The sequence below is a fragment of the Lutra lutra genome, chromosome 13 (assembly GCF_902655055.1).
Source record: "Lutra lutra chromosome 13, mLutLut1.2, whole genome shotgun sequence".
NCBI classification, from domain to species: domain Eukaryota; kingdom Metazoa; phylum Chordata; class Mammalia; order Carnivora; family Mustelidae; genus Lutra; species Lutra lutra.
In genome coordinates, this window is record NC_062290.1 from 82,928,017 (window position 1) to 82,947,168 (window position 19,152).

The window sequence follows — 19,152 nt, forward strand, 5'->3', positions numbered from 1 at the left end:
CAGTGTCTCTGCTTTGCCTTTTCAATTCTGTGGTCGCTACTACCATGAGTAGGGTTGTGTTATTGGCAAAGTGTCTCCAATGGCCTCCTTCCCCCAGAGGCCTTGCCCATCTCTTTTGCATAAGGACAGTCCTCCTAGCTACCCAACTGAGAGCAGAGTGCCAAACCCCAGCTGGGGCCGAGGGGCTGCTGCCCAGAGTCCTCAGATGGCCCGGGATGGACACAGGCCCAGGGCTGCCAGGCAAGTGCTTCTCAAAGAATTGTGTTGTGCCTGGACCAGTGGCATCTGTATTACCTGGGACCCTGTAATGCAGAAAAGTCAGAATGCTGGGGGTGGGGCTCAGCCATTTGGCCTCTAACACCCCCTCCCCCGGCAGCCACACCCACACACAGGTAGGGTGGGGGGTATCTCACAGGCTGCTCAAGTTCAGGAACTATCCCTGCACAGCCTGCGCAGCCTTGCCCCTCTGCCTCTACTCAGTTATGGGCTCTCAGGGCCTGCAGCTGAGGACTCTCTCCATCCAGCCCTATGGCCCATGCTGGCCTCAGCGGAGAGTGCATGAACAGACTGGAAAGCACAAGCAGAAGGGGGCCTGGGGTGGGGGGGCTTGCTGACTCAGACTCTGATGCCCAGCTGTGCCATCCCGGCTGCCATGCTGGGATTCTAATAGGGCCATGGTTCTATCTCAAACTCCAGGCTCCATGGCTGAAGCATGGTCACTGCCACTCTCCTCCCACTGCCAGCTCCTGGCCTCCACACTCCCAGGGGAGGCACTTGGGCTCTCAGTCCTTCCTCAGGTTGGCTAGATAGCTTGAAATCAGGAGGCTCCTCCTGCCAGCGCCTGAGGACTCCACCACCGCTCCCTGTCGTGGACCTCCACTGCCGTGGAAATGAGAACATGGACCCAGATTACAATTTGGGCTACTGGCCCTGTCTCGCCCCTCTGCAGTCCCTTCCCATTTCCCTCAGTTTCCTGGTTTTCTCCTTCCTCTTAGCCTGCCACTGAGACCCCAGAAGAGCCCATGGCCAAGCATCCCTGAGATAACTAAGCACCCCCACGTAAGACTCTTACAAAAGATACTGCACTTAGGGGCGCCTGGGTGGCTCAGTGGGTTAAAGCCTCTGCCTTCGGCTCAGGTCATGATCCCAGGGTCTTGGGATTGAGCCCCACATCAGGCTCTCTGCTCAGCGGGGAGCCTGCTTCCTCCTCTCTCTCTCTCTGCCTGCCTCTCTGCCTACTTGTGATCTCTGTCTGTCAAATAAATAACTAAATAAAATCTTAAAAAAAAAAAAAAAGATACTGCACTTAGAGCTGGCCAGCAGCCCCTGGGCCTTCCACTGGAGAGGCTCCTGCTTCGGCCCAGCTCTGGTAGCCCCCCTCCTTGTGGAGTAAGCTGTCCTCTAGGCCAACCAGACATGCCCACATGGGTTCTGTGCCCCACACCTTCTGGTATGCAGGACCCTGGTGTTCCCTCCTAAATGGCCGAGTACATCCTTTCAAGGGCAAAGGGTGCTCCTGGTGTGCTCCCCCTAGATATGATGGATAGCCGATTGAGACGCTCGGGGTGGGGATTGGTGCGGACAGAGGTTAGGCACGTGACCTGGAGAATCTCCCCACCCCTTGCAATGGCGGATGGTGTCAGGAGTAGAAAGAGGAGGAGGGGCTGGTGGGAGGATCGGATATCAGCGTGTCCTCTCCCTCAGGTCCCACTAACGTCTAGGGCAGGCTTCCATGCAGCCTGGTGACAACTGAACCAGGTAACACATGTCACATACTCAGTAGGAACTCAAGAGGTGCTGTGGAACGAGTGTACCCGGAGACCTGCTTTGGTCCCTATGGGATCCTCACAGCTACCTGTTGTCCCATCGTGCAGAGGAGGACACCGGGACTCAGAGAGGTCAGGCAACTTGCCCACAATCATGAGACCCAGAACAGACCCCCTTCTGTCTGATCCCAGAGCTGGTGGTGCTCCTTCTCTGCTGTGGCCAGTTAGTCTTGGCTTGAATACTTCCAGCTACATGGAACTCACTACTCCTTTGAGTCAACATTTACCATTTCAGGCCAAGTAAGGTTGGTGTTTTTGATTTAGGGTTTTTTTTCCCTTGAGCTTAAATAAACCTCTCTACAAATCTTCTCCGTGTTTCCTTGTTCTGCCTACTGGGGCCTGCAGGGTGTCTATCCATCTCCCACACAACCACCTTCTAAGCTAAAAATGCTCCTGCTGGCCCCTGGGGTCTTCTCTTCTCCTCCACCCTTTCCTCTGAGCAGGGGGATGTCCAGTCCCACTTCCCAACCAGGCCTCTAAGGACAGATTCTAGTCGCTCTCCCTCTCGGAGACTCGCAGAGGTCCCGGTGTGCCGAAGTGCACCTGTCTGGAGCGGGGCTGCCAGGTGCGCCCACACAGGTAAACACGCCCATCGCTGCCCGTTCCACCTCTGCCCTCCCTTACGCGTAGCCTCCCAAACCCCAGGCCTGTGGAACGTCGCTTGGTCTCTCCAGGTGCTAACCTCTCCCCTTTCTTGAGTCCTCCTTCGTCCTTACCTCTCACATCCCACTCATCCCGAATCCTACCCCCTCATCCTCCTAAATACCTCGTGGCTGCAACCTTTCCCTCCATCCCCATCACAGCCACCCAGTCTACACAACCACCATGTCAAAACTCTCAGCGCCCCACGCCCATCCCCTCCTTGCTCCAGTCCGGTTTTCCCACTGCAGCCGAACCTCACCATGCCGCCCGGCTGTTAAAGACATTGCTATTTTCAACATGGGGCCCAACCCAGTGGTTCCAGCAACATCTGGCCCTTGTCTCCTGACTCCTTCCCTGCTCACACACTATGATCCCGCCATGCAGGCCGCCCCAATTTCACCTTATTTCACCTGTCTCTACCCCCTGCCCCCACCCCAAGCAGGGTAGTGCATAAGACAGATGTGTGTGCTTTCAGAGAAAGTCCGGCCCTTACTGGACCACCACCTGGATGAAGAACCAGAGCACGGCTGAGGTCTCTGTCCCTACCTGTGCCTCTCTCGGGTCACACCTTGTCTCCCTATCCCTGCCCAGAAGCAACTCTCTGAAACTTTCACATCCTCTCCTGGCTTTTCTTTTTGCTTTTGTCACTTAAGGTTACATCTCTACCAAATAAAGTTGAGTTTTGCCTGTTTTAAATTGTATTTCGTTGGAACCCTACTGCAGATACACCTTTGCTCAATGTCCACACCAACGTGCAGAGCTGTGGTTCACACAGAGTACTCCAAGGAGTGAATATCCATGATGGGTGTATTTTTCTGTTCAGGGACAGTTTGGAGCTGTTTCGGGTTTGGAGCTTTTATGAGCCACACAGCTGGAGTTCTGGACTCCTTTCTGCGCCCCGAAAGCCCTGTGCTCTCCTGCCCTGGGGTCCTCATGAGGACTTGTTTTCTCTGCCCGGGCTCCTCTTGCTGCCTCCTCCCTGATCACATTGCTGCCAGGGCTCCCACCATACCCTGCACTGCACAGAGGCTCAGGAGTGCCCCTGACCCAGCCTCCAGCAGCGGACCACATGGAACGATCCCTTGCCACTCACTCATTCATGCACACGTGTATGCAGTCATGCATGTGTTGGCAGCTTCTCCAGGCTGGCCTCTGGTGCTACAGAGGCGTGGACCGTCTGGAGAAGAAAGCGATCCTCTCCAGGCAAATGCAGTTATCCACCCTGGCCCGGAGTGCACACACTGAGCAGCTGAGGCTCACTGTGGCTGGGAGCGCCCCAGAGGGGGATGAGCATGGGGGTGGGTCCCATGGTTCTGAGATGCTGGGGTTCCACCTCTTCCCACCCCCTCGCATTAACCTATGTGGGGAGGGTTGCCTGGGGCTCTTTTGCTATTGAAAGTGAAGGAAAAAATGGAAAATGAACAAAGGAATGAAACCAATTGGAGAATATTGCCCACCATTTGGTGTGATATCCAAGGGCTTTCAAATGAGGACTAAAACTGGCTTTAATTTTGATCTTTCATTTCTTTTAATCTAGCAGATAATTAGAGGGAAATCAAATCCATCCTCGCAGCCAAAGATTAACCCGTCACTGCTGGAGCTCCCTTCCCACTTACTTTGCCCACCTCTTCCTTTGCGCTGTTTTTCCCTTAAAAATAGTCAGTCCCCAGGTTACACAAATTGTTTGGCTTATTTAAATACACTCGGATTGGATATTTCCCGAGACAAATAGTCTTTCAGGGATAAGCAGCATGTTTCTCTCCCCCCAAATTAAGAAGTTCTCATTGCTCTGTAGCTTTAGGAACAACTATCGCAAACTCCCTGTTACAGAGGCAGAAACCAAAGGATAAAAAGGGGAGGAAGTTCTGTCCCGTTTTCAGCTGTCAGCCACAGTGCCTGGATTCAGCCCAGAGCATCTGACTCGGAGGGCGCCCACTCTCACCCGCTGTGTCGCCTACCTGTGCATTCAAAACACGAGCAGGTGTCTCCTTTCCCACTTCCTCGGGGGCTCCCTCCAGGCTAAGACAACATCCTGCACTGCACACAGAGCTTTAAGCACAAGACGCTGGAAATAAACGAAACATTCCCCAACACGGAGGCCGGCTCTGACTCAGCCATTGATGCCGGTGATGCTGCTCATAGAGCTCTGGACACGAAGGGGAAATCGCTGTCACGTACAAAGGAGAAAAATAAAAACAGCGCGCAGAAATGATATAGATCGTGTGGCCTCAGCTACAAAATGAAAGAGAAGAACATACTATTTTTATGAACTAAAAAAGTTAATAAAGGTTAATTCCTGGGTGCTTGAATCTGAAGGAGGTTTTTCTTACATGCTATACACTTCAGTATGTTCCAATTTTTTTTTTTTTCTAAGAAGCATATACTACTTTTATACTGAGGAGAAAATTAATAGGAAGTGTGTTGAAGAGAAGTCTCTGACGTCTCCATCTCACAGGGCCCTTCTGGAAGCATGCCTGGCGGTCCTGGACAGCCATGACACTCCCCAGCCCTGCCCCCTACCTATCTCCATCCTTCCTCCCCAAAACTTGTTTCTGTTTTCTCACCAGACCCAACCCAAGGGAACATAAGCCCTACCTCCCTCAAGAAGGTGGCCTTGACCACTCCAGGCCAGCTATCAGCGGAATTATTGGAAACTGCCATTCTTGTAGGTCCCCCCAAAAGGTCTGATATCAACCATTTCATGGGGTTCCACCTAATCCTTGGCTCACCCTGCCTTCTTCTGAACTTCCCACAGGTTCACAGTCTGGGACGCACAGCCACACGCAAAGAAGTTTCTGTCAGGTCTATTCTCTCTTGTGTCACATGTAGATCCTGCTGTGTGTTGGCGTTCTCCACACACTGGCTCCCATTTTAGTCACTCTGGTGTGGAACATTACGGGAAAGGAAGTAGCCACCTAGCCGGCCACAGAGCTTCCTCAAAGGAGACAACCCATCACTCAGACGCACTCTGTTCTGTACTTAAAGACTACAAGCAGAGTCCCCGCCCAATGTTTACCTGAGCCCACCCAAGTAATGATACGATGATACCCTGTGGGCACACATCTCTTCCGTGTACTAAATAGCTCCACCTCCATTCTCTCTCAGGGCACTCTCTCTCAGACCTGGCATCCCCTTGCTTCCATTCTTGTTTTTGTTTCTGATGAGGAAACCAGGTGCAGGAAAAGTACAGTGACTCATCCGAGGTCAAGAAGATCCGGTACCAAACCCTTGTTCTCCCGAACCCAGGCCACACTCTCTCATTCCAAAAAGCTAACAGCTCCTCATTTAAAAGCCCGTGAACATTTAAGGCTCACGGAAGCAGCTCCAATAAGGAGATTTCCAAATACATTTGCCACCCCCCCAATACCTGGAATGATTCTGGAAGGGCCCCCACAGAATTCCGTGTCACCCCATAATGGTGCCTGACTGGCCATATGCTGGTCTAGTGTCCCGTCTGCTCCTGGCTGGGGTGAGAGGGACAGTGGGCCTGCCTATGGGTGGAGGGGCTCGGCTCCTGTCTAATGGTCTCCGAAATGACACTCTCACTCAGCTCAGGAAATTCCACCTTCCCCATAAGTCTCGGAAATGCCTCCTGCTCAACAAACTTCTCCCAAAAGAGGCTTTTACTGGTAACTTCTGACTTAATGTTTAAACACTTCCAAATGGAAGAGAGTTGTCTGGTTTTATTTCTGGCCCATAACATAATGCACTTATCATTAGTCATTTCCTGTCTGTTCTTACTTGAAAATGTGTGCACATTTTTCTAGTTTGCTGACTGCCATCCAAAATGGGAGATGTTTCGAGGTACAGAGGGCAAGCTGTATCCTAAAGCCACAACACCCCAACCTTGGACAAAGTGCTCCGGCTCGCTGTGGCCTCTGACGATAATAGGACTGAGGGGGTCCTCAACTTCTTGAACGTGATGGAATTCCTGGCCTTCTCTCCAGGAAAAATACACAGATACACAAAATTTTGTGTAGTTAATGGGATTGAGAACAAGCTTTGACTCTCTTAGCCTGCCGTTCAAGGCCATGCCCCTCTGGCCTCTAGGTCTTCATCTGCTTCCCCAGCAGCACCTCCCCTCTGCGAATCCACTTCACACACCTGCCTCTCGAGCGGACTCGAACTCCTTAAGTTCCCCCAACAGCGACTTTGTTTCCTCCACCGCGGATGTCTTTCCATTTGTGTGTTTCTCAAATATTACTTTTCCTTTAAACCTCGGTTCAAATGCCCTCTCCTCCTTGCCAGAATTTTTTCTTTAACTCTTCTTATCAGTAAATACTCTTTCCTTACATTTTCCTCCCTTGGCCATCTGTCTCTCCCTTTAGGTACTTGCACTTTCTATCCTACAGATTTATTTGTATGTGTGGGTCTTGTCTCTCCCATGGGCCTGTGAGCTAATTCGTTTTTTGTTTTTTTTTTAATTTTATTTAGTTATTTGACAGACAGAGATCACAAGTAGGCAGAGAGGCAGGCAGAGAGAGAGAGAGGAAGGGAAGCAGGCACCCTGCCTAGCAGAGAGCCCGACGCGGGGCTCGATCCAGGACCCTGAGACCATGACCTGAGCCGAAGGCAGAGGCTTAACCCACTGAGCTACCCAGGCGCCCCGCTAATTCGGTTTTGAAAGACTTCTCCCTGGCACATAGTAGTAAGTCCGTAAATACTCTAAAAGCCAAGAGCGGGGGTTCTCTAATCCTCGCAGGGTGTCAATGACATGCAAATAAATATGCAAATACTTGTGTCTCTCTGACCCAGACTTATGTGAAGTCTTCAAAGGTGCTTGGTGTCCCTATGTGCTGATCTATAGGGCGTTGCTACAGAGGGATCCCTAGGAATCGATGAAACCCAGAATTTCAGCAAATGTCAGCTATGCCAGCACGGATGGGCCATTGGGCGGGACGGTTCCGTGACTCTTCGGACGACTGTTGGCGATGGAGCTCTCTGGTGAGGAAGATGGCGTCCCGCACTTAAGAAGGTGTGTTTGGTCCAGACATTTCAGGAGTCCCTCTTCCCTGCCACTGAGGGGATTTCAGTAGGATATACTGCCAGTTTCAGTGGCAGGGGTCTGGGCTTGGAGGACCTCTGGTTCGTGTGTTTTTGGTACTCTTTTCCAGGACAGGACAGAATGACATTCCTTGGTCTTGTATAAGCCCCAGCTGTGAAAATGAGCCACGGGGAGATTCCTTGGTCTCATTTCTCTTAGAAATTTCCACCTTTATCCCAGAGTCTATGTAGAATCAACCTACTTTGGGGATTCACTTAATTTATTGACTCCAAACATGGTACAGGAATCCGAGGGATATGCTTGGACTCAAGGTGGGAGGAAAAGCCCGAGTTCCCAGTGAAGCCTTCGGAGGACAAACCTCTCTGAATCTGGGCAAAAGCCACTGTGCCCAGCCTGACTCTTCCCTTTATAATCCACCAGGTTGTTGCTGTGGTAGGAAGTAAGCAAAACTGGGAAAAGGTGGTCAGATGTTGCTGTGGGGAAAGGGGTTTCCATGTCTTATAGAAGCCGTGTTCCAAAATACACATTTCTGAATAAGAGATGGGCTGGGCCGTCTACACCACAGCTCACCGACACTACGTGGCAGCACAATGTTGAAAAAGTCGCCTCCAATTCCTCCAAGCCTGTCTCTGGCTTCACTTATGCTTCTCTGGGGTCCACTGTCCCTAACCCTAACCCTGACCATAGCCCTTAGGCTATGCTTCCTGGGAAAGCAACCCGGTTACCAGAAATACCTACATTCAGAAAGAGGAGAAAAATGCCAGTAAGATGGCTCCCCAGGGTAAACCGACCTTCCACAAATGAATCAATTGATGGGACAATCACTTTGTTTTCTAAATAATCAGGGAATGCCATTTGTTTACTTCTGCTTTGGATAGGAGTTTTAAAAAAGACAGACTTAGGCCTCCCAAGTCCCTTAAGGAAAGGAAAAGTCCCCATTGATTTTTCCTGATTTTTTTCCTCCTTATCTTATAAGCTTAGCTTTGAATGCAAGGCGAAGCTGGAGGTGCATGGAGCAATGGGGCAACGCGAAGTGGACGCTGGTGTCAAAGTCAGGAACCCAGAATCCGGTCCCCATGCTGCCTCCAACTAGCTCTGTGACTGTGTCGTCTAGGTTTTGTCTTGCATGATCCCGTGTACAGAACCGTCATGTACATGACTCAGATGGGCTGCCTCGGTCGCTGGGGAATGCTTGTCACCATGAACTTCAAAGCCTGACTGGCCACCTAGTGGGCCTAAGAACTGGCATTTGTCTAATGTCTTCAGACATCATGAGGCTCTCCCCTAGGTGTCACTTCATGTGTTGACCATGACAATCCAGCCTAGGAGATAGCTCGATCCCCATGTTAGAGACCAGATCAGAAAGCAGGGTGTCTTGGCCAAGCTCATAGTACAGTGATCAGAGGTTGAAAACCTTCCCCCAGGCCAGACTGATGCCATACCTGTGCCCCACATGGACACTTGCTTCTCCTCTGCAGGGACCTTAGGAGGGAGAGTCTTGGGGGGGAGCTGACTGGCATGATGGTTTCTTTTCTTTCTTTCCTTTTTTTTTTTTTTTTAAGATTTTATTTATTTATTTATTTATTTATTTGACAGACAGAGACCACAAGTAGGCAGAGAGGTAGGCAGAGAGGGAGGAAGGGAAGCAGGCTCCCCACCTAGCAGAGCACCCGATGCGAGGCTCGATCCCAGGACCCTGGGATCATGACCTGACCCGAAGGCAGAGGCTTAACCCACTGAGCCACCCAGGCGCCCAACGGCATAATGGTCTCTAAGATCCCTTCCGATTCTCACCATCTGTACTTCTCCCAATAAAATGAGGGGGTTGAACTAAACTGGGAATTTTAAAAATTTCTTGTAGCAGGAAAGATTCTTTGTTCTCAAATGAAACCTACAGAATGCTGAAATATAAAAGAGTTCATTGCTTCCACCCAAATGTCTATGGAGTGACAGATGGATAATAAAATATGGTATATCCATATAATGGAATATTATTTGGTCAGAAAAAAGAATAAAGCACCAATATGTGTTTCAGCATGGGTGAACTTCAAAAACACACTAAGTGATGGGGCGCCTGGGTGGCTCAGTGGGTTAAAGCCTCTGCCTTCGGCTGGGATCATGATCCCAGGGTCTTGGGATTGAGCCCCACATTGGGCTCTCTGCTCCGAGGACAGCCTGCTTCCTCCTCTCTCTCTGCCTGCCTCTCTGCCTGCTTGTGATCGCTGTCTGTCAAATAAACAAATAAAATCTTAAAAAAAAACACACTAAGTGAAAGCAGACACAAATATTGCATACTCTATGATTCTACTTATGTGAAGTATTTAGCATAAATATAGCCAGAGGCAGAGAGTAGCTTGGTAGAGGTAGAAATGAGGACTGGCTATTTCATGGGTACAGGGTTTCATTTTGGGGTGACAAAACATTTCGGAACTAGGTGGGGGTGCTTATTGCATAACTCTGTGAATATACTAAATGCTATGGAATTTAAATACCTAATTTTATACTATGTGAATGTTACCACCATATATGTGTGTGTACAGATACACGGCATTTCCAGAGGCCCACCCCATGAGCCTCCCCTTTCCCCTGTCCCTTCAGTGCCTCCGAAGAACCCTACGATGTAAATCAGAGTCTCTAGATATTATAAAATGTTATCTTAGTTCAAAAGAGCTCTCATACGGTAGCTATTTTATTCCTTCAGGGGCCAAATGTATTTTCTCCCAATCCGACAAAGAAATATGCCTGGAACAGTGACATCTTGCTCCTTGGAAACAGAATGTTCCATTGGCAACCAGCTCCCATGTCATTTCTAGTCCACAGTGATCCAGCAGCCTCAGTTTTAGGATACGTTGCTGGTTTTCAACTCAAAATTCTACTTTAAGTATACTAGAAAATATAATGATAGCCAAGCCTTGTTTTTGTTTTCTCATACTCTAGTAGAGAATTTTATTGTTGAGTAGTGAGCTAAGCATTTAAGTAGCTACTATTTACCAATAGGCTTCCTGTTTCAATTAAGTGTCCTTTCATAGAAAAGAACACCAAAGCTCACCCAGCTCCACCACATCCCCAAGGTCAGAACTTGAATCTGGTGTCTTTGAGCTCAAGAGAGAGCCTCCTGCTATGCCAAGATGAGTACGGGCAGTCACAGGTTCCCGTTCCTGGGGAAGGCATGGGGACAGCTTTCAGTCCCACCAGGAAACTGACCCCAGCCTGTAAGTCCCCGAGGAGTGTGAAGAGGCCCAGGCATGGACACGAGCCCCCTCTGCAACTTCCCGAGGACATTCAGAGGCATGAAGAGGTCAGGACACTTATCTACTGTTTGTCTTCAATCTGTATGGAGTGAGTGAGGACCCACCTCACAGGTACTCAAGAAGGAACTAGGGAGGGACACTTTAGACCCTCTTTGGCTAGAGACATGTAGCAAAAGACAAGGGTCATCAATTGTTTTTAAAGGGTTAGGTCAGATCCTATTTAAATACAAGACACGGGGCACCTGGGTGGCTCGGTGGGTTAAAGCCTCTACCTTTGGCTCAGGTCATGATCCCAGGGTCCTGGGATTGAGCCCCACTTCGGGCTCTCTGCTCAGCAGGGAGCCTGTTTCCTCCTCTCTCTGACTGCCTCTCTGCCTACTTGTAATCTCTGTCTGTCAAATAAATAAATAAAATCTTAAAAAATAAATAAATAAACACAAGACACTCTGGTTTCTAAAGCTGCCTCCCAGCCCAGAAGTCTCCGTGACGACGTTTCCTGCAGCCAAACCACATGGTTTCAGCTTTGGACACTTACGATTCAGTACTACTACCCTGGGCACTTTCCGTGGGCATAAATACGGTGCTCTTTCAAGTTATTCTGATACATTTCTACACAGAGGAGTTGAGAATAATTTCAGCCTTTTTATCTGCATGATAAAATTACCAAAATGGTAATAATTATTCTTTACATAAATGCACTTTACAGATTACAAAGTGCTTTCATAGAGAATCATTGTTGGGTTTTTTTTTTTTTTTTAAGGTGAAATTTAGGGAAATTACTGGCAAATGACATTTGGCTATTAATATGCACTGTTACGTTAACAGGTAAGAGTAGAGGGAGATAGGAGGGTTTTATATTAGAGTCAAGGTCAGGTTCTAAAAGTTTTAACTGTTCCTGGTTATCAGTTAAAAAAAAAAGGCAAAACTCCTTCATTTAAAACCAGGTTCTGCTACTTATGATTGATAAGCTGTGAATGGCTTTCTCATCCTGGTCCTGTGCCCCATCGCTACTCAATTTTCGATCTACAGCTCTCAAAGATGATCCAGAATGCCAGGTGCAGGAAAAGCAAAACCACTAAACCAAAGAAAAGAAAGCTAATTGTGTTTTGATACCGTTTAATGTGAAAATACAGTGATTCTCTTATATCCCTTCCTATCTTTGGCGGCCACACAATGGCCTTCGAATTTGTTGCCACCAACAAAATCAGAGCGCTCGTGTGTCAAGGTCATCTTTAAAGAGTTGCTCTAATGTGCCACACTGACATGGGGCAGCCCCCCCGAATCTCCCCCAGAGTGCCCTATAGTCTCTCGAGACCTCATCTCCATCAGGGAGATCAATAACCCTTGACGAGTCTATTTTCAAGGAATGAGGTTTAATGCAATGAATCTCACCAAATTGCCAACCTGGTCGCACTCCCGGCCGCTATGCTGTGGGAGCCACGCTGGGCATGCATAGGACCCAACAGGACACCACTTTGCAGCTCTAATTGGTGGGACCCGCGCCTTGCAGGACAGGCCCTGTGGACGGCAGGTGAACCTTCTCAGACAAGTCTCACCAACAGTGGCATTCTGTGGTGGAGAACACTCGGGAGGGGCACTCAGCCAAGCTGGCACCATCCAGCCCGACTCAGCATTAAGATAAACACTCCTCCAGTGTGACATTTCCGGCGGGGCAGCGGCACTCCACCTCGGCCTCTTGGGAGGATCCCCTAGGGGACCCAGAAGACTTATGCGGCCAGGCCTCCAGTTCAGGCATATTAAAACCAGTGTCTCTAGAAGCGGGGGCCCTCACACTGGTGTTTATGAAAGCTCTCCAGATGGTTCTAATGCGCAGCCAAGGGAGAAGCTCCATTGCAGAATATTCTAACGGTATCTCGGCGTGAGCCCAGTTGGTGAGGCGCTGCGGTGCGGGGACCTGCAGGACACACCTGGCTTAGGAAGGGGAAGCCAGTGCTCCTTGCAGTCTCGAACTGTAGCTGACAAGGGCTGCATTTGCGAGCGTTTAGGTCAATCTGATTTGCCGGGGGGATAAAGAATGCTATTTGAAATGCCTGTCTTTGATTTTTCTGCCTCAAACAAGCGTAACGATATTTACTCAACCCATACTTTGTGAGAGCCAGGAACTTGGCAGAAACGTAACAAAAAAAAAAATACCCAAATGAGATGCCATTCATTTCAGGGGTGATCCCTAGAGGAAGGAACGGGGCATGTACTCCCACCAGCATCCCCACCTTGGTTATGCACCCTGGGGTGGGTGGAATGGAGGGGAATTATAATTGCCATAAAGATGATAGAACTTCAGAACTTCCTTAAAGTGGCTCTATGAATGTTGAAACATAAAGCTTATAATGCCAGAGTGTAAACGTCACAAAGAAGGTAAAAAGAACATGATCTTTATCACGTTCAAGTGACCTGTGGTCTCTCCCTAGGCTTGAGCATTTCCAAGAGAAGCACTCTGTGAACAATGGTGGGCAAGAGGGGATCCCATCTCAGGGGGTGGGGGAAGGGGGTTTGTGGAGGAGAATCTCTAGATTCAAATAACAATCAGCTAAAAATTCATCAGCTGAATCCCAAATGTCGGATTCATATACAAGTCTCCACCTCCTGATTTTAAGTCACTGTATTTGGAGGCTGATAACCATAAATGAAAATATGATGGGTTAGATGGTTTAACATGTACATCTCACCACGCTACAATGTTCCAAGAACCGAGTGGCTAGGACACGGAGCAGAGTTGATAGAAATGAATGATATAAAAAAAATACTTACTGATTCTCTCTTTTGTTCTTAAGTGGGTCCATGAGGCGTAGCGTGTCTCTGATCACGGCCACCTTCACTTCCTCATCGACAAGGCTGGGGACATTTTCGAACACCCCTGGAGAAAGCTTGAATGGGTAAGGATTCCGTGTTACGGTGGAGGGAGTGACTTGGTACCAAGCGACTATCCTCACCAGCCCTAGTAGGTTTTGCTCATATCAATCTATAGAGGAGAATTTTTAAAAGGCTCCCTTCATGCTACTTTTACAATGGCAATTTCCTTTAACAAATCCACAAAAGACATAAAGGAGAAAACATACATAAAGAGCACTAGGTTTATCTAACCATCAAAATCATCCATGCTCGGTATAGAAAACTTGGAAATATAGACGGGGCTAAGAAAATTAAAAGAGCCCATAGGGGCCCCCCAAAACCCAATATTAGTATTGGGTGTATTTCCTTCTAGTCTTTTTTATGCTTTTTTTTAAGGCGGGGGGAGGAAAAAAAAAACACTGTTAAATTGTACTATTTATCTTAGTGACTCGAGTATGTCGACATGGCTAAATCATATTCATAGAATTTCAATTAGCACATCTCCTGAGGCTAACTAATTAGTTCATGTCAAAACTGATGGAAAGGCTCAGCTGCTTCTGTGTCTGCAGACCTTAAAAACGCAAAGAACGGCATGCTGGGAAGTTACCATGGGTCGGAAAGGTCTTATATTTATAGACGCTGCTCAGAGCTCCACCAAGCTGAAATTATTCAGACTTGGGCAGAAGTTTGCTGGGCCAGGCTGAGGATGTTGAGTCTCATTTGAGCTGAGCAAGCACCAGCGGCGGTTGGGCAACATATTCAAGGAGACAGTCCCAGTACTTACTTCTTGCTCGTGTTCGATTCTCATACTGGGGTTCGCGTTTACTTCAAGTAGGATAGGCTTCAGGTTTTTCATCAGAAGAATGTCAAAGCCTAGAATCTGGGCCGGATAAACATAATTCAGGATTACTCCCTCCAGCTACAATTGCTTTTCAAGAACCGAGTATGGCAGTAGGGTCAGTAAGAGGACGGTAAATTCGAACCTTGCCCCCACCCTGGGCCTGGACCCTGGCTTCTCTTGACCACGGCCTCTCTTCCTCTGGGTGGATTTGTCAGGCCACATAGACAGCAGAACATTTTACAGGAATCTTGATAATGGGACAAGTTCTCATAATGCATTTCAGCATTCTCAGTGACCTCTTTCTTCCTTAACAGGTTTTTTATTATGTTAAGGATCAGTAGTGGTCCATCAATTTCTCCCTCTCCATCTGCTCTCCTCTATTAAGTTGCTTCTCAGCTAGATCTCAGAAAACCCAAGGCTACTTTTCTTAAGCTCAGCTGTACCTCAGTATCCCTGAAGGGCCCTAAGCACACACCTCCCCCAACCCACACGTGGGAGTCAGAAGCCATCAGAGTGGAACCCAGGCAAATGAACTTGGAAAAACAATTCCCCACCTGCCCAGGTGATTCTGATAGACCCTCTCAGCTAAGGAGAAGGGAATATTTATTAGGCACTGTTTACTATACAATGCACCGATTATGTAATCTCATACCATAATCTCACTTAATCCTCATGAACAGTGTATTTGAGGGAGGGATCCTGCTCTCCATTTTATAAAAGCAGAAACTGATTCTCAGAAAGTCCAAAGGATTTCCCTAAAGACTGACCCCTCACCATTTACAAGATCCAGCGCAAGACGAAAATAAGGGACCCCTTGTTCCAAAAGTACTGACGATTGCACGATGGTGACCACAGAGCCTTAAACCAGGCACAGAGCCCTTCTGAGCGGGGAGCGCTGTGTCACTGCGCCCACACCCCAGGCTAACTCCAACACCATCCGTGCTTGACGCCTGCCCTTCCTTCTGGCATGCTGCTTCAGGGCGGGCTGTCTTGTGGCTTCTTTCAGTTCCTCACAAGCCCTAGGATGGGGTGAGCCACCCTGAGCCTCTCACTCCCTCTGCCTGGAACAACCCTTCCCCTACGTGACTCCTCCTGATCCTCGAGATCCCACGTTCTAATGAGATCCACACTCGAGCCATGAGGACGTCAGATTCTCGGGAGGGCTCTCATTAACTCTGCAGATGAGAAGGTAGAAAGCTTCTAACAGAATTGACACAGTCCCAAAGTTTCCAAAAGAATAAAGGAGAGAAAAAGAAAAAGGGACAGCTGGTGTTCCCTCCTCTGTGGAGTCCGGAAGAAAAGATGAGGGGAAATTCATTTACTTGTCTCCGTAGAACGTGCATTCGTTAGATCGTAATTATGAAACTGTAGCTTCATCCTTATTAATGAAACCAAAGCCTGAATGACCATTTTCGGGGGTAATTCAAAATGAGGTTATTCTTCAGGGAAAGGCCATAAGGACGAGGAGTTGGAAAAAGTCATCCTGACTCTATTTTTCTTTCCCCGGTCATGAGAAGAAAGGAATGGAAATTTGGTAGAAAATGTTGCATGCATTAAAGATCCGCTGAATAATAAATGACAAGTGGCTGTGAGTGATGAGCCCTTTAAGAGACCCTGGTGACATCATCAGTCTAACTTCAGACCTGGGCTGAGGCAAGTGGTGTTGACGAGGCTACAGAGAGCAGCAGGCTATGGGGCCCAGGTTTGTCATCCTTAGTCATCAACTGCTTTTTCCTCCAACTCAGAAGCTTAGACTCACTCTTTCTCAGCCTGGTGGATGCTTTCAATTCAATGCACAGTGGTTTCATGAAAATAAAGCTACAGAAAAAGCCAGAGAAGGCAAAACCTCACCGGCCATATTGACCTACACCCACCAATGGTGTGGTATTTTCCAGAACCTATGCTTTGGTGCAGGTAGCTGAATATATAGGATCTTGTACGGAAATGCTGTGGAGTCAGAAAGACTGGGCTCCAATCCTACCTCTGTCTCTCACTCTAGGGGTGGTACTTAGCCTTGCCAAACTTCATATCCCCCATTTGAAAAATGGGAGTCACGATAGCTGATTTGCAGTGTTAGCTGCTAATGGAAGCAAAAAGTACCTTGCCTTATAGGAGGTACCCCATATATGCTAGTTGCCTTTGCAGTTTCCGACAGATCCCACCACCAAGAAATGGCAGGATGTGGCTAAAGGGGTTCATTTCAAATCCTAGTTCTGCCTTTAACTTGTGTAACTATAGGCAAGTTACTTAGCAGCTCTGAGCCTGTTTCCCCATCTGTAAAATGGGAATAAGAATAGTACTTACCGTAATTCATTCATGCAAAAAATATTTACTGAATGCTTTCCTATATTCCAGGAACTAGTCTAGCTTCTAGAAATCGAGCAATGGACTAGACAAGTTCCCTCCCCTTATGGAGTTTTCATTCTAGTAGTGGGGGGGACAGGACCAAATAAAGATAATGGTATGTAAAATATTTTGCACCGTGCCTGAAACACAAGAAGCATTTAAAGAAGGTCAGCTTTATTATATTTTTTTCACAAGTTCAAGGAAATACAATTTGGGTTCTTTTCAAAAGCTCAATGAAATGTGTTGCCTCAGGAGATCTCAACAAGCAGAATAACAGACCTGAGAGGAGCTTAGAGTTGATCTTGTCATGAAACTCGGGCATGTTAGAGTTGGCAAAAAAATCAGGAATTTATTTGGTCCAGTGTTTTTCAAAATGGGGCTCTTTTCTGGGGAAGCACTGGGGAGGCCAGATCAAATTAACGTTTACCTATTTCATATACTGGGGACCCCAGAGAAAAAAAGCCTTATATTTTTTTGAAAAACTAGTGATCTAGTCTAACAGTCCCTTTATGCAGATCATAAACCTGCAGTTTAGAAAGGGGAAAACCTCTCTCTGGTTTGATGGCAGAGCAGGAATTGTCAAAAGGGGAGAAAGAGAGAAAGCGAGTGCTTTTCAATCACGTGGTACTCTGCCCCCTATGAGTACTGGAGTCAGCAATTACGGGTTGTACACTTCCTACTCCCGAGGAACTCTGGGGATTCCAAGTTATCTGTCCTCAGCCCTTCTAGAAGCTTCCAAAACAAGCTGGGAACAAAAGGGTCCTGGGACATTACTTGTAAACTCACGCCAAGCCTCCAAGCTACCTTCCAATGAGAGGAGATTGTCTCTTGAGCCCTAGAACTACACATCCATCTGCATCTGTAGTAAATGCAACTAGGAGGTTGGGTCTCCAATTTAGCATATCCAAACTCACTATCACTATCCAAACTCACTAGTCTCTAAAGTGGTCTCAGTGATCCCCACTTCCTGGTAACCATGCCCTTGTATAACCCCCTCCCCTTATGTGTGAACTGCACCTAGTGACTTGTTTCTAAAAACAGCATAGGGCAGAAATAATGGGCTGTCACTTCCAATATTTGATTATAAAAAGACTGTGGCTTCCATCTTGGGATGCCTTCTCCTACTCTCTTGCTCACACACTCTGAGGGAAGCCAGCTGCTGTGTTGGGAACAGCCCTCTGGAGGTCCAGGTGACAAGGAACCAATGTTTCCAGCCAACAGCTAGGGGGACCTGAGGCCTACCCCCAGGCTCCTTCCCCAGTCAGGCCTTGAGGTGACTACAGGCCTGGCCATCATGTTCACTGCAGCCTTTTGAGACACTGAATAAGAGGGAGTCCCCTAAGCCTAGGTTCCTGATCCACACAAACTGAGAGATAATAAATGTTTTTAAGTTCAAGCTGCTAAGTTTTGGGGAAATTTACTATGTAGCCATAGATCATTAATATGATTAATATGATTAATAACATTGATAATATGATCCTTTCCCTAAAATTGACTCTGCCTCCTGTACTCCTTATCCACCCAATTACACAAGTCAGAACTCTCTCCTTCATCTTTCATATCTAGCTGTTCACCAACTCCTGCTCAATGTATCTCCTGTACATCCTACCTCCTAAAGAACTTTCTGGAGCTGACCCATCCTCACTGCTCCTGGCCTCCATTCGGTCTGCACCAGCTTTCACCTGGACTAATTTAATAGCCTCCCCATTTATTTCCTTCTCTCCAACTCACCTCTTTAGATCATCTGGCACAAGGGGTTCCCAGGAAAATTTTTCTAAAATGTAGAGTATTAGCATTCCTCTGCCTAACATCCCTGCCTGCAGAATGAAGCCCCAGTTCCATGGCATATCCTACAAATTCCTCTAGACTTGCCATTGCTCTCACATTCCAGCTTTATTTCCTCCCCCTCCCCTTGTACATCTTGGGGTGTAATTGTGCTGAACTATTAGTAATTTGAGGACTCTTTACTGCTCTCTGCCTTGATACTCTTCTGTCTGGAAGAAGACTTTACTGATGAAGTATTTATTGAGCACCTATTAAATAACTAGGTATTGTTCTAGGCACTGGGGATAAAGCAGTGAATGAGACAAATGATGTTTTACTATCCTGCCCTCTTGGAACTTACCGTCTAGTGAAGAGACAGACCACAGTAAGTTAGTGATTAAGGCCACAAAGAGTGTGATATGGTGGGCAGAGGGGAGGGTTGGTGGTTTAGAAGGATGACCAGGGAAGGTCTTGCCATCCCATTGTCTTCTGACTTCCACAGTTTCTCATGAGAATAACTTTTTCATTATTCTTTGTTCCTCTGAACATAATGTATTTTTCTCTCTAGCTGCTTTTAAGATTATTTTTTAATCATCACTGGTTTTCCACAATTTGATTATGATAAGC

At 47.7% G+C, this 19,152-nt stretch overlaps 1 protein-coding gene across 4 annotated transcripts in view; it reads right to left on the bottom strand.

The window, feature by feature from the left end:
- The window catches only part of TTLL11 (tubulin tyrosine ligase like 11), a 220,894-nt gene that overhangs the window by 109,042 nt on the left and 92,700 nt on the right, over positions 1-19,152 (bottom strand). For all 4 annotated transcript variants that reach the window (XM_047700186.1, XM_047700185.1, XM_047700184.1 and 1 more), the window contains 2 exons: positions 14,359-14,454; positions 13,494-13,609 (listed from right to left, as the gene is read on the bottom strand). In XM_047700186.1, coding sequence (XP_047556142.1) covers positions 13,494-13,609; positions 14,359-14,454 — 212 coding nt within the window. The remainder of the gene's footprint in view (positions 1-13,493; positions 13,610-14,358; positions 14,455-19,152) is intronic.